This window comes from Balaenoptera ricei, chromosome 14, assembly GCF_028023285.1.
Source record: "Balaenoptera ricei isolate mBalRic1 chromosome 14, mBalRic1.hap2, whole genome shotgun sequence".
Lineage (NCBI taxonomy): Eukaryota > Metazoa > Chordata > Mammalia > Artiodactyla > Balaenopteridae > Balaenoptera > Balaenoptera ricei.
Window position 1 is genome coordinate 68,893,802 of NC_082652.1, and position 15,494 is coordinate 68,909,295.

The following is a 15,494-nucleotide window of genomic DNA, read 5'->3' on the forward strand; positions in this document are numbered from 1 at the left end:
TTTCACCTCATTAACATAACAAAAGACACCGTGACCACTCTCCACTTAGGTAATTCCAAAGATTTTAGGAGCTCTTTGCCAAGACTGGAGGTGAAGATCAGATATATCTTAGTATAAATCACAATATCTTAGTATAAATCACAATATCCCACATGGCAGTTCTATGTTTTAACTTTATGAGGAACAGCTAAACTGTTTTCCACAGCAGCTGAATATTTTACATTCCCAACAGCAATACACAGGGGATCCGATTTTTCCGCATCCTCCCAGCACTCGCTATTTTCCATTCTTTTCTTTTAATTATACTCATGGCTTTTATTTTTCCTTCCAGTCCTTCCCTGCCCACCCTTGTCTCCCTGTCACTTCAAGCTAAAATGTAGCTGATATTATGGACTACGTTCCTGCATCTCACCTGTCCCGCTGTAACTCTGCCCACCCCACTCACACCCAGTGGTCACCGTCCTCTTGAAACCATTGCAGTGGTTTCACTGCAGTGTAAGCGTGACAACCTGAGAGGGAGAGGCTCGCATCCTTATTTCAGAGATGAGAGAAACAAAGCTCAGAGAGGCACAGTAACCTGCCCAAGTGGCAGACCTGTGATTTGAGCCCTTCTGACGCCATCCAGTGCTCAGGCTCAAGGATGCAAGAGTATCCTTGAATTGGCTTAATCCCCTTAAAATTTCATGTAAAATTATGTGCACGTGTATATTTTGGGGGGCAGGGGCCCATCACTCATATCAGACTTTCCCAGGGGACCCCATCTTCTCCCCACACCTCCTTTCTCCACTGTCCTGCTCCTGCCTGTGAGGGTTCTGTCCAAATTCTTGGGATGGTTTTTTTTGAGTAGAGAGAGGAGTTGCCCTTGAACGTGGAGGCATCCTGTTAGGAGGAGGCAGTGCAAAGCAGAGTCGCAACCACGGGGCTCCCTTGGCCCTGCCTCACACCCGTCCACCCGCTCACCGTACCCTCAACCCTCTCACTCAGCAGCACTGGGGCCGTTTTCCCCCTGAGCTGCTTGGCTGCGCAGGGCTGTGCCCTCCGCACTTCTGAGTTTAGGAAAGCTGACCTTTGCTCAGCAGGTCAAGTTCAGGAGCTGGTTTTCTGCAGAAGCGATGCTCCCCATCTGCCCTGTGGTGGGAGCCAGTTGGAGCGTGCGGTGTGCCATGGGAAAGGGAGGAGCATTTTGCACTTCTGAAGCCCAGTCACGAGTCCTGCTGGGTCCCCAAATGGTGAGGAACACACACACACACACACACACACACACACACACACTGTATACAATATGGTCCCAGAATAATGCCCAGAAGCATTATTTCTATTCACTCTACTGTTAAAAAGAGACATGAACCCATTCATGATTGAGACTATGCATACACATTCAGAGAGTACACGGTATAAAATAAGGGCCAGGTGTGCAGTTACATAAAGTGAATGCGGGGGGCAGGGGTAGAGAAGTGAGCACCGTGGGGGGATGAACTGTCTGCGGAAGCCTTCTGGAGAGAGGTGGCATTTCCCTGGGAAGCGCCCATCTCTCCTTTGTCCCCTGGGGGTACATGGATGGCAAAACCAGTGGGGAAACTGAGGCCCAAAGGACAGAAGTGATGACACTGCCTCATGGACTGAAGGTGTCCATTGGGGAGCGAGTAATGAAGTCAGGCTTTCCGAAGGCGTGTGCACCAGTTCACACAAATTAACGTCCCAACAGAATACAATGTGGCAGTAGCGACAAATGACTATCCAGGGAAGGATTCCCCTTGTGCTGAGGGCCCTTGTCCCTTCTGGAGCCGGAGGAACTGGCCACACCTGCTCACCACCAGGCTCACTCACTCAGAGGAGCCGGCCAGATTTGCTGACAGTCCCCCGGGGTCTCCCATAGACACCTGGCTCTCTGACCAAATCCCATCTCTCCTGGGTTCCTGGGGAGTTTGGGTGCAGCATCCAGTGGCCACCTTGCGGCTAAGCCAAGAACTGTGTCACCCTTGGAGTCCGGCCTTTCTGGGGATGGACTCCACATGCCCAGCCACGGCAGCAGCCCTTGGAAGTAGGGTACCACTCGGTTGCCAAGGCTTTCCGCAGCCCGTGTTTCCACGGAGGGACAGAAATCAGAGGAGGCTGTTACCTTGGAAACCCTGTTGGCAGCAGCGACTCAGCTGGTCTGTAGCAACCTCCTGCCCTTGGAACCTGCCTGCCTTCCCTCCAGGGAGTTCTGAGCCCCCGACAGGGCGGGCCTAGGGGGACAGCAGCCCTCCTTGCCGACCCCAGGGGCTGATGAGGTGAGACTGAAAGGCTGTGCCATGATGTGCTAGGCTGGTGCCCGAGGGTGGTTGGAGCCAGAGGTGTGTTACATGTTCACGTGACCTGGGGGAGGGGTGTCAGCCCCAGGGGCCCCAGTTCCCTCCTCCCCCGCTGACAGCGCACGCAGGGAACACAGATGACTGTGAGCAGTCGGTGTCTTCACGGGCCAGCCTGTCTCTACCAGGCAGATTTGTTAGTTGAAGGGCAGCTGGATGTTTCCAGACCTCTCTCCACCTCCTCTGCAGCCCTGCACATCACCACCAGGGTGGAGGCTGAAGGGGCAAGAAGTCCCCTTACACCCCTCCCTCCCCATCTCCACCGGCCAGAACCCAAGCTCCCAACCCTGGCCTGCCAGCGCCATCTTGCCCCCTGGCCCCCTCCCCCCACCCCTCTTCAGCCACAAGAACCCTGCCCTCCTTGCTGGCAACACGCTTGCGCTTAGCTCCAGGCTTTTGCCCTGCTGCCCTCTGCCTGGGATGCTCTCCAAGATTCTCTGCTGGACCATCTCACGTCCCACCTCCCCTCCCTCCGCCCCAGGCTATTCTAGATGCTGCTCCTCTGGGTCCTGCCGCGTCCTCGCTTGCCACCGAGCCCTTGCCACCTCGCCACCGAGCACTGCCACCGTGCTGTGACACGGAGGGCCCAGCCCAAGCCGGAGCCCCCAGGGACACAAGCGTGTGTTGAACGGGGCGTAGATCCTATCCCCCACCCCTCCCCCCAAGCTGTGCTGGGTTTTGTAGCCACCCCGTTTCTCTTCCTTGGAGTTTCAGGGTGCCTCTGTCCACGGGACTTTCATAGCACTTATCTCATGCTGCCCCCTACTGGTGCTCAGGTTCACTGCCCTGTAGACGGGCTTAGGGCTCCTTGGCTAAGAGCTGTGAGCCGTCTGAGGGCAGGAATCACGTGGGATTTATTTTCCACGACTCCAAGAAAAGTTGACAGGTCCAAAAACACAAGAGAGGCTTGACAAATATTTGATCAAATGAACTAATCACTCTGAAATTTGAGAGTTGCATTAACTCTGGAACTGGAAAATGCTGCCACCAACCCATCAGGTAGCCCTCACCATACCTGGGCCAATAATAATCACAATACATAATAGTAATAGTAACTAATACGTACTGTGCACTGTGCATACACCAATCCTGGTTCTAACCGCTTGCCTGTATTATCTGCAACTCACCACAGCTTAGGGAGGTAAGAGCTGTTATTATCTTCACTTCAACAGATGAGGAATCTAGAGGCCCAGAAAAACTGAGTAACCTGCATGAGGCTGTGTTGGCTCTAGAATCTATGCTATTAATCAGTCACTGCACTGCTGCTCTGCCCCAATAACAATAACGACGACGACAGTAAATATAACAGTCCTAGTAGCACTAATATATTTACCTTATTGTTTGTTTTGTTATAATTTTACTGAATTATTGCCTGTATTTACCATGATAATATATTTTCTGCATATACCTTTATTATAGCGTTTACTGTATGCTGGGCACAGGTCTAAGCACTTCAATACATTAACTAATTTAATCTTCTAACCACCTTGTGATGTTAGGCGCTAGTAATTATCCCCATTTTACAAATGAGGAAACTGAGTTACAGAGAGGGAAAGTGACTTGAGCAGGGTCACCCAGTTAGTAAGTGATGTCACTGGGGTTCCAAGCTCTGCAGTTCCAGAGTCTGCACCCTCAAATATGTGGAAGATGTGGGCCTCTGCCAGTGAATTGGGGTCAGCACCTCTGGTCTGAAGGTGTGCCCGCCCACAGAGGACATGAAGACAAAGCATCGGTATCTGAGCGGGCTTGCTGGACTGGCAAAGTCGGGCCCGGGAGGGAGGAAGCCCTATTGGGGGCCTGTGTGACCTTGAGAAAGTTGCTCGATCTCTCTGTTCATTTGCTTTCCCCTTGGTGTAACCGGGCAAAATGATGGGTTTTTGCAGGATCTGTGATATGCTTTGGGGCGTTCCTTGGCAAGGAGCTTAACTTCTTTGCCTGGAGAGGTCAAGGGGAACTCTGGTATCCTTCACCTCCCTAGGGGTTGGATGCCTTGTTAGTGCCTCTGCCCCACCCCAGGTCCCACATTCCTGCCTGCACAGAGTCCTTTGTCCTCAAGGAAGGGCCTGTGTTGCAGGCCTGAGGGAGGAGGGCACTTCTCCAGGGCCATTTCCCCCAGGTGGGACAGGCTGATTCTTCGGCCTTGAGGGAGAGAAGGACCTGGTGTCTCCTGACCACCCCTGCTCTTTCTGCTTGCTGGACCTGGACAGGATGCACGAATGAGCTGTCCTTTCAATGCTGTTATGTCTTTTCTGGTGCAGGTGTGGAAAAGGGAAGCTGGAAGATGGGGATGGAATCAACCTGAATGACATCGAGAAGGTCCTCCCGGCCTGGCAGGTAGGTGCAGGGGCAGAGTCTCCAACAGCACCGCTCCCCCTGCCCTCGGCCTGGTCAGGGCCTAAACTCTCCCACTGGGCCCTTGTTCCCGCAGGGTATAGCTGGATGTACTGCAGTGGCAGGTGGGCCGGGGTGGGTACCTGCCTTGGTGCAGGGTGTCCACTGTGATGTGTGTGTGGCAGCCTGTGCTCAGCTGTGCCACAGGTGCTGGTGGCAGACCTGACGTGGATGAAATGGCCCATGCACTGGCAACTCAGCAAACTGGGAAGTTTTTGTCCCTTGACCTGAAACGTCTGAGGTGAGGCAACCTGCAGCGTGTTCCGGTGCGACTGGCAGGGCTGTCATGGTTTCAAATGTGGTCAGGGCTATTTTTAGGCCTTTGAAAAGTGGAGTTGTCCCGCCAGCCTCCAGGTGTCTGCTGTGCTTGCTGGTTTTGTCATTGATTGGACTCCTTTCCCTGAATCGGGCCGGGCTCCAGGACAAGAGGATTTACTCAGCAAAGAGACAGCAAATGTAGGTCCCTAGATGCTTCTGGTGCTGGGCTTTGGGCAGAAGCCGTAGGAGCGTAGCTGCTTCCGGGAATGAGGCTCGGCCTCCTGCAGAGGAGGGGAGCAGCAAACCCTCCTCCGTGACCGAGCCTGCCCCGCGTGACCTGCCGCGCACTGCACTTGCCACATCACGCTTTCCTCTCTCTTCCCAGTCTGTCTGGCTATGTCAGCTGCATCCATTCTTCTCTTCCGGCTCCCTGCAGGACTTACCCACTTTTTGGTTGAGTGTTTATGCCTTGGGCCCATTAATGGGAGGCAGTAGAATGAACAGTCAAGGCCTCAGCAATCTGATTGGGATGTGACTTGGGCTGGTTTTTCCTTGTGTTTGTTCCACTTGGAGTTTATTGAGCTTCTTGCATCTGTAGGTGTATAGTGTAGGTTTATATCAAATTTGGAAAAATTTCAGCCATTATCTTCCTCACCTCCCCCAGAACCCATCCCCTGCAATTCCAATTATATGCACGCTGTGCTTCTTCATATTTTCCCATGGTTCACCAAAGCTCTGCTTCTTTTTTTAGTCTTTTTTTCTGTGTTTCATTTTGGGTAGTTTCTATTGCTATGTCTTCAAGTTCACTAATCTTTTCTTGCAGTGTCTAATCGACTGTTAATCCTGTCCTGTATATTTTTCATTTCAGACATTATATTGTTCATCTCTAGAAGTTCAGTTATGGATTTTTTTTTTTTTTTTTTGGTATTTCTCTCCTCTTCATGCTCATGCTTTCTCCTATCTTGAGCATATGGAATATTTTATAGTAACTGTTTTAATGTCCTTCTCTACTAATTCTGTCATCCATGTCATTTCACAGTCTGTTTCTGTTAACTGATTTTTCTCTTGGGTATGGGTTGTGTTTTTCCTTGCATGCTTGGTAATTTTATATTAGATGCAAGATATTAGGAATTTTAGGGTGTTGGATATTATTATTATTAATTAAAATATTTTGAACTTTATTCCAGAGCATAGTTAAGTTACTTCAAGAGTTTGATCCTTTCAAGGCTTGCTTTTTAAGCTTTGTTAGGTGGGAAGCCTTTAGAGCAAAGTTTGCTCCACTACTGGGTCAGTAGCCTTCTGAAGTTGCCACTCAGTGCTTTATGTCCTAGGAGGTATTTCCACCATGTCAGCTGGGAATACAAACTATTTCCAGCCATGTGTGATCTTAGGGGATTACTCCATCAATTTGTTGCAGGTAGCTTTTCACCAGCCCTGGAAGTTTCCTCACATACATGCACAAATTGGTGCTCAGCCAAAGACTCATGGGCCTGCAATTTCTGGATTTCTCTCTGTGTGCAGCTTTCTCCTCTCTGGTACTCTGCCTTCCAAATTCTAGTGGCCTTGGACTCCCTGAATTTTGAACTCTGTCCCCTTAACTCATTGAGACCACCAGGCTCTGTTTGGACTCCTCCCTGCCTTGCAGACTGGAAACTCACCAAGCACCAGGCTGGGGCACATGTAGGGCTCACTTCATTATAAGGGAAAGTGTGGTGACTTTATGGTGGAGAAACCTGGCAGGCTCCAACCTGACCAGGTGATCAGGGTTAACATCATTAGTGTGGGATGAGTGGACACCATGTGCCCCTGATGTGCTGCATGGAGAAAGCCCAGCATCATTTCTGGGGTTTTCCTGCCAAGAAAGCACAGCCTGCATCTGGTCATGAGGAACCAAATGGAAAGGCCATCTTCTAAAACTGCTTGGACATGAAAGACTGAGGAATCTTCCAGATTGAAAGGGGATTGAAGAGGCAGACAACTAAATGCAATATGTATTCCTTTTTGAGATCCGGACCAGAAAGAAATAGAGACCTTGTTGGACAGTGGGAGAATGTGAATTGGGGTCTGTGGCAGTAGTGTTTCCTGGCTAGAAGTGTCCTGATTTAGGGGGCTATATGATGGTTAGGTAGGTGAGTGTCCTTGTTGTTGAGAAACACACGCTAGAATATTTGTGGGATGTGTGGCCTCATGTCTGCAAGCGTGTCCTCAAATGGTTTAGAAGAAGATGAATGATAATGAGTGTGTAGATCCACAGAGGGAGAGAGAAGCCTGAGTGAGGGGGACGGGGGTTGGGGGGAGGGGCTCTTTGCACTGTTCTTGCAACTTTCCTATGCTTGAGAGAAAAATAATCAATAGGGTCTAGGCCATGATGTGTAGGTCAAAGGCACAGAGTATCGGCTAATGAAATACCCTCTGGCCTGGATCTGTACTAAATTCTCACAGCTAATATAAAGCTAGCCCTGGCGCAAAAGTCAAAAGGTAAAGTACTCAGAAAATGCCACCTTATCACTCCATTCCTAAATGCCTACAGTGTTCGTTATTGATAGAAAAAGTACATTTGAGAGACACTGACCTAGGTGAGGAGCCCCCTGCCCTAGGAGAGGTGTTGACCCCTCAGTGGCCTTTGAGCCAGAAGCCTGGGGCATCCTGGCCGGAGAAGTTACAGGTGTGACCACCTCTCCTGTTGGGTGACTGCCTCCCAGCTCCTTGGGGAGCACAGCAGAGGGCCTTTCACTCCCGCTGGAAGGGAGAGAGAGCCAGGCCCTTACCTGGGGGAGGCAGCGGAGTGCAGGGGTTAAGGGCTTGGTGTCTGGACACCATGGCATCCTGGCCGTGCCACTGACTAGCCAAGGAGTCGGACTAGTTACTTACCTTGCTCTGCCTGTTTCCTCCTGTGTAAAATAGGATAATAACAGTATCTACGTCCTAGGATTGTCTGGAAGATTGAGCACATGAATTCACGTGAAGCACTGAAAACACTGCCTGGCACATAGGAGGTGCTCCCTCTGCTGGTGGACAGGCTCTGGGGCTCCCCACTTTGTTAGGAGGTGGGAGAGGGAGCAATTTCCTATACCCCATCTCCACCTTGTGCATTTGTCCTGAGTGGCATCCCAAGGAGCGCAGAAAGATTGCATCAGAGGTCACGAGAATCAAAGGATAGGCGTCTGCCACAGACGTGCCAGTGACCTCCCTTCTGTGGGCCTTGGTTTACTCATCAGTAAAATGACACAGTTGAACTAGATTAGAGGTTTGCAAACTGTAAAGCTCTGGGATTTTCCAGAGGCGTCTCAGGGGCGCTCCTGGGGTGGGGAGTGGGGGTGGCTGGAGAAGCAGGCTCGAGGGGACCCCCACTCAGGTTGGCCCAGACAGCTCAGCCCGTGTCTCTAAACCAGTCTTCTACAAACGGTTTCATTTGAAGACATGGTTCCACCACTAAACAGATTTTGAAAATCATCCGACCAAGGTCCCACTCAGGTTTCATATTCTAGGGTTTTCTCTCTCTCAGGAACAATCCATCAGAAGCATTCTTGGTCTCTAGGGACTGTGTGAGACATCGGCTCTTAGAGGTGCCGGGAGTGGAAGGCTTCACCTCTGGTCTCCATTCCCCGTCAGGATCCACACAGCGGACAGGCTTTGATACTCACACACACCAACACTTTGAACCAGCTTTGCCCTCGGAAAACTACCAACAGACAAGTCCCTGAGCAGATCTACAGCTTTCTGGGTCTTACCCTAGATCCACTGTATTAGTTATCTATTGCTGTGGAATAAGTTGCTCAAAATTTAGCAGCCTAAAACAATAAACATTTGTTATCACACACAGTTTTTGAGGGTCAGGAATCTGAGAGCATCTTAGCCAGGTGGTTCTGGCTCAGGGTTTCTCACAAAGCTGTGATCAAGGTGTCATTTGGGGCCGCAGTCATCTGAAGGCTGGACCGGGGCTGGAGGACCCACTTCCATGGTGGCTCCCGTCCACGGCAGAGGGCAGGGGACTCGGTTCTACCCTGGCCGCTGGCAGAAAGCTTCATTCACATGAGCCTCTCCATAAGCCGCTTGAGTGTCACATCATGGCAGCTGGCTTCCTCCAAAAGGAGGGAGGAAGGAAGAGAGACAGATAGACAGACATAGACATATCATGGGTGAGAGAGTGGAGAGCGTCCAACACAGAAGTCCTAATCTTTTCTAACCTAATCTCAGAAGTGACATACTCTCACACTGCCACAAGCTATACGTTGATTGCACAGATCAACCCTTGTACAGTGTAGAAGGAACTATACAAAGGTGTGAATATCAGGAGGAGAGGTCATTGGGGGCCATCCTGGAGGCGGGGCACCACACCCGCTGATTGTACCCAGGAATCTGTATTTGTTAAAGCATCACAGAATATCTGCAGGTTTATCAAAATTATCCATAAGAGTTGAAAACGTGTAGTTGATCATGCTCAGGGCTTGATGTCTCTTTGGGGTGTTTGCATTTCATATGGTACCATTAGGACAAGGCCAACAGGCCTCCTGATCCCAAAACATATATCTCTGGTGGTAGAATTTGAGGTCTGGTGAGAGCCATGGCATGATATTAAACAAACTCCCAAATCTCAGAGGCCTCACACACAGGATATTATTTGTCACTTACTGAGATTTCTGCTGAGGGTCCAGCTACCCTCCAGGGCAGCTCCTTTCCAGAGTGGGGGCTCAAAGGTCCAGTTGGATTCCATTCTGTGACCGTACTATCTCAACCCACAGCACCCAGGTGGCCCTGGCAGGGCCAAAGAGAGAGCTGGAGGGTCATGATCTGGGTCTCAAATGCTTTGGCCCAGAAGTATCATTTGTACTTAGCCCATTGGACAGAACTAGTCCCATGACCCCATCCAAGGGCAAAGGGGCTGGCGGAGAAAGAGGCAGTCGGGTCAGCAATGGTGCTTCTGCCCCGATTTCCTCTTTCCTTCACTTGTTCGCCTGACTCTTCTTCATGGACAAGGGCTTTGCACCAGCCTTTTAGAGAAAGAGAGAGAACTGCATGAGATACAGTTGCCAGGAGGGGCACAGTCTAGAAGAGAAACGAGACATGTGCTCTGATGACAGTAGCGCAGAGTTGCAGCTATCAGTGCCTGAGCGAACGCTGGTGCCTTGCCCAGGTCAGTGTCCCCGTAGAGGGAAGTCTGGTCCCCTCCCTGCATGCTCCATCTGCCTCTCCAGTGCCGTGCAGTGTGTGCAGCCTGGGGCTTGAAAGAATGGCTGAGTCAGGAGCCGAGGGCCCCAGTGGCCCCCCAACTTAATGCCTGCTGTAGATCTCTGGGAGCTCTAGCTTGTCTCTCACTGGGAGTCACACATGGGGCACATGTCACAGTGAGTGGTCCTCGGTGGGAGTGCCTCAGTCAGAGATCAGCTGCTGATGCCTGGGTACCTGTCCACGCCCCCCTCCAGCCAAAGCCAAGGACTCGATCCCTGGTGGTCCCATCTGGTTGTATTTGCACAGTGGGCAATGAATCCAGGAACCGCCACTGCTGGGACTCAGGCCCCTGGAGCCACCCAAGAACCTGAGGCAGCAGGGCGGACAGTAGGTACCCACATCCGCCAGGCACAGTTCTCCACCCATAAGAGGTGTTTAGTTGGTTAGTAAAGGCTGATGCTGGTGATGTTGACTCTCCCCAAGGTCTGCCTCCCTGTAGTGATAGTTGAGGCGGAAGAGCGAGCGAGATGGGCTGGGTGACAGCCAGCAGCCAGATTTCAGCATCCCCAAACTCAGCAGCCTGAGGTGAGCTGAAGCTAGCTTTGCTCCCCAAGAGCTCTGATTGGGAAGGGCAGCTGGAGTCTCTGAACATGGTGACATGGATTCAGGAGGACATCCATCATGGTTTCAGGCGGTGAAGCCACAGGGCAGGGCAGAAGCTGACACCTATACAACTGGGCTTAGAATGGAGTCCTGGGGGTCCCGCCTGCATTTTTGGCACCTCTGTTGTGAACCGTGGAAGGGGGTTGGCCAGCCTGCCGTATTGGCAGTGATGTGGGCATTCCAGCCCCCATCATTTGTAATCCTGCTCCCAGTGTGGCCCCAGGGTCAGGTATGGCAGGTGCAGAGGGACGGATGGCTGCACCGTGATCCGCTCCCACTAGAGGGCACCAGCGCACCGCTATGGAGACTCCGCAGTCACATTTGCAATGAGAGGTCCCTTGTCCCCAGCAGCCAAAGGTGTCCTTGCCTTGTTGGTGCTCAACATGCAAATACGATGCTTAACGTTGTCCCCAAAATGACGCAGGCCCTCCAGGCTCAGGCCTTCTCCCCAGAACAAGGGAGAAGATGAGGCAGTGAAGCAGGCAGCCGCACAAGTGAAGGAAGTACCTGTTTGGTCCAGGTGCCCCCTGCCATGCACAGGCCTGACATTCCTCCAGGGACAGCCCCCCCCCCCCTCCAGTCGTCAGACCCCTGGGAACACGTGTCAGCTCCCAGGAGGACACCCATTCAGCCTCTATCAGCTGCACAGACAACTAGGGTGCTCGCCCACGGAGCGAGGCGTGCTGGTGGCCTTCCCCACACCAGACGGTTTCACCTGGGCCTGCAGGGGAGAGACCCGCTGGCGTGGGGCTTGGAGAATTACAGGGTGCTGGCTTCTGCCGTTGGAAGGACAGGGGCCGGCAGGCGGTGCTGAGGGGATTGATGGAGCCCCATAAACTTGACTGAGTTCGATGTGAAGGCAAGGGAATCGAATCTGAATGGGTTCTGGTCTCCCCTTGCGCTCCCCTCTCCTCACCTCTGGCCCAAGACCTCCAGCCTAGACACCACCCCGGGCTCCTTCCCCCTGAGGTGTGGTAACTTGAACAGTTTCTCCTCAGCGTCTCCTCAGGGCCCTGCAGAAATACTGCCTCTTTATTCCACACACGGCCCTGGATGCTTCTGCGTTTTAAACAAAACCCCAGTTGAAAGACGTTGTTGTTGAGTTATCTCGTGTCTTGCCTAAGCCTTTCTGAAAGGACACATTTTGATCATTTTTCTTTGAATTCTCTGTCAGAAACGTTTCGCCTACCTTCTTTTGTCTGACAATGGGAACTGCATAACCCAACTTATTTTGCTTTCCTGTTAGGAAATTTTGAAACTAAATTCTGTGTCTGTCTGCAATTAATTATGAGCTCACCCTGACCTGGTCAGGTCCGTTGCTCTAATCCTCTGGTGACTGACCTAGTTTAGTGCAGTACATAATGTGTAGGCCCACTGATGTGAGGTCGGCATGGCGCACACACTGAACAAAGAACATGACTAAGTCGAGTGGGCTTTCTGGCCTCATGGATGTGCCCAAGTTCTCTCTTCACATGGGACCCGGAGTGAGGACAGGAGACCAGCTAAAGGAGGGGGACAGTGAGGCTTGGGGTTAAGCACCCCATTTTCCCGCTTGGCCCCGAATAAAGACAGGGTGAGAAACACCCCACCCCACGCGCCAGGAATCTGAGGGACATATGAGCTTTCAGAATGAAAATCACTGAGCGCTCGGAGGAATAAAAATGGTGGCAGATGCGGGAGCAGCCTTGTTCCTCCAGCAGGTGGCGCTGTTGCAGTGTGGACTCAAGGTTGGTGGGAAGGGGCTGCCCCACAGTGGATTGAAGCGGCTGGAAGCCCAATTCCCAGCCCTCCAGATGGGAAGGAGTGACTTTATCATTCCCTAGAGCTATACCAGCTCTGTGGCCAAGTCTTCTGGAAACTTCCAGGATATGCTAACTCACAGGCATGAGGATTATTAAAATATCCTGAGATGCCAAGGAGCAAAATCATGTGAAAACTAAGTCCCACCTCACAACCCCAGGCCTGCCCTCTTCCCCAAATCCTGCTTCATGTCCCGTCTTGGTCCCATGGGAGGTCCGGTCTGACTTCATTAACTGAGTCCACCAGGATTGACTGGGCATCTTTCTGTGGACCAGGCGTCGTCTTAGTCATGATGGACTGAGTTTAAACGCGGGGGCCGCTGCCTTTTCAGTGAACCAGGACATGCAATTCTCCTAATGTCCCTATAATGAGCATCTAGCAATGAATGACTACAACGCAGTGCAAACACTGGCTGAGTGCCTTCCAGGCTCCAGGAACTGTGACAGTGCTTATCTTACTTATCCTCACCTTGTCCCTGTGGAGGGTGTGCTGTTACTGATCTCCTTTTACAGACGATGCTGCCTCTGGTCAGATGTCACCTTCTCAGTAAAGCCTTTTGAACACCCCATTCCATACTCCCCATTCCCGCCCACCCCCACTTAATTTTTCTCCATAGTGCTCATCACACACATGCTTTATTTTTGTGGTCTGCCTTCTCCACTGGAATGTTACGTTCCATGCGGGCTCATATAGGTGCTCATTAAATATTAGGTGAATGACTAAATGAGCCCTGACTTGCTCCTATCCCAGAGGGACTCACCCCCAGCACCCCAAAGTCCTTCACAGGGGCTCACGTAAATCGCGTACCATCTGAGCTACGTGTCTGCATGTATCATCTCTGAATTCTTGTAACTGCCCTGTAGAGTGTAGGTACTACTATTATCGTCATCTTGCAGACAAAAAAACCGAGATCAAATACCTGCCTCAAATCACATAGCTTACAAATGGGGGAGTGGGATTGGAATTCAGGCAGCCTGGTGCTCCTTTGTAAGGAGTGACGGGGAGGAAGAGGTGATGGAAAACCATTTTCTAATTCTAGGTGACTGTAGTCACGTACAGCAAGTTAGGGGTGAATGTCATTTCCTTAATAAGCAAGAACAAGAAAATGGACATCTTTCTTTTTTTTTTTTTTTTTTTCTCTACTGCTGTAGGCACTAAAAATGGAAAGAGAGGAGGAGGGGGTGGGGCGAGGGAGAGAGGAGCCCCTACTGACACCTTTGACAGAGGAAGAGATGTTTTTCCTTTTTTCTAATCGGAAAGGTTTCCAGGGGCCTCCCCCCAACCCCTGCTGACTCCAGATCCTGCCCCGGCTCTGAGGAGGAGTGCTCACCTAGGAGAGCCCCTCTGCTCTCTGGCCACCCTCCCACCACCCAGTGCTCCCTCCCTCAGGATAAAAATAGGTGGTATTTGTAGTGAGGTGGATGGAGTTAGAGTCTGTCATACAGAGTGAAGTAAGTCAGAAAGAGAAAAACAAATACAATATGCTAACACATACATATGGAATCTAAGGGGGAAAAAAATGGTCATGAAGAACCTAGTGGCAAGACGGGAATAAAGACACAGACCTACTAGAGAATGGACTTGAGGATATGGGGAAGGGGAGGGGTAAGATGTGACAGGGTGAGAGAGTGGCATGGACATATATACACTACCAAATGTAAAATAGATAGCTAGTGGGAAGCAGCCGCATAGCACAGGGAGATCAGCTCGGTGCTTTGTGACCACCTAGAGGGGTGGGCTAGGGAGGGTGGGAGGGAGGGAGATGCAAGAGGGAAGAGATATGGGAACATATGTATATGTATAACTGATTCACTTTGTTATAAAGCAGAAACTAACACACCACTGTAAAGCAATTATACTCCAATAAAGATGTTAAAAATAAAAAAATAGGTGCCCATGCAATAAAGGAGGAGACCAGGACTTCTTCAATCCATGGTTTCCTGTCTGAGACCACCAGGTAGCAAGGCCCACTGACCATGGGCAGTGTGTGCTGTGAGGCCAGTCTATTTTTATTTTTGTTGTTTGGGAGTATTTTTACAAGAAATTATTATCTGGGGCATGAAGAGTTTTGTTGGGGACAGCTAGGAAAGTTCCTGGGAAGCAGGTGACTGGCTGAGTCTGGACCAGGTTCTCACAGTCTTGGGGTGCGGGCAGAATGCAGGGAGGGGGGACTGGAGGTGGCAAGTGCTTTCTGGCTCTAGGGCGTCCCGGAAACATCTGCCTCCCTTATAGGACAGCCTCAATTATCCGTAGCACAGTTAGGGTCTTAGACAGGGGTGGGCAAACTGTGGGCTGCAGACCAAGTCCAGCCCTCCAGCCTGTTTCTGCAAATAAAGTTTTATTGGCACATGGCCACGCCCATTCATTTGTTCACTGGCTGTGGTTGTGTTTGTGTTACAAAGCAGAGTTGAGTAGCTGCAATGTGGACCCTACCACCTTTGAAGCCTAAATATATCCGATCTGGCCCTTTACAGGAAAAGATTGATAAACACTGATCTAGAGTATAAACAGAAAAAAAGCCCTGAGAGTTAAAACAGGTGACAAACAAGTTCATTCACTTGTCACCCGAGAGGCCTTTGGTTCCACATGCAGAACATCTTGGAGTTCATCCAAAATGATTCAATTCCAGCTCCCATTTCTTCAACTGTAACATGGGATCATATACGGGTTTGACTTTCATTGCAAGGCTTTGCTGAGGGTCACAATATAAACCAGGTCGTATAATGACCAAAAAACACTCTACAGGTGTGAAGTGGCCTTACTAAGTAGCTCAGTTACACCTGGAAGCAAGCACAGACCTGGGGAGCTTGACAGACAAGATGGGAACCATCCACACGTCCCTCCTGTGATTTGGGGGCGGCA

General features: G+C 50.9%; 1 protein-coding gene across 9 annotated transcripts in view; it reads left to right on the top strand.

The window, feature by feature from the left end:
* Window positions 1-15,494, top strand: part of CTIF (cap binding complex dependent translation initiation factor) — a 302,316-nt gene that overhangs the window by 110,591 nt on the left and 176,231 nt on the right. For all 9 annotated transcript variants that reach the window (XM_059894009.1, XM_059894012.1, XM_059894003.1 and 6 more), the window contains one exon: window positions 4,610-4,685. In XM_059894009.1, coding sequence (XP_059749992.1) covers window positions 4,610-4,685 — 76 coding nt within the window. The remainder of the gene's footprint in view (window positions 1-4,609; window positions 4,686-15,494) is intronic.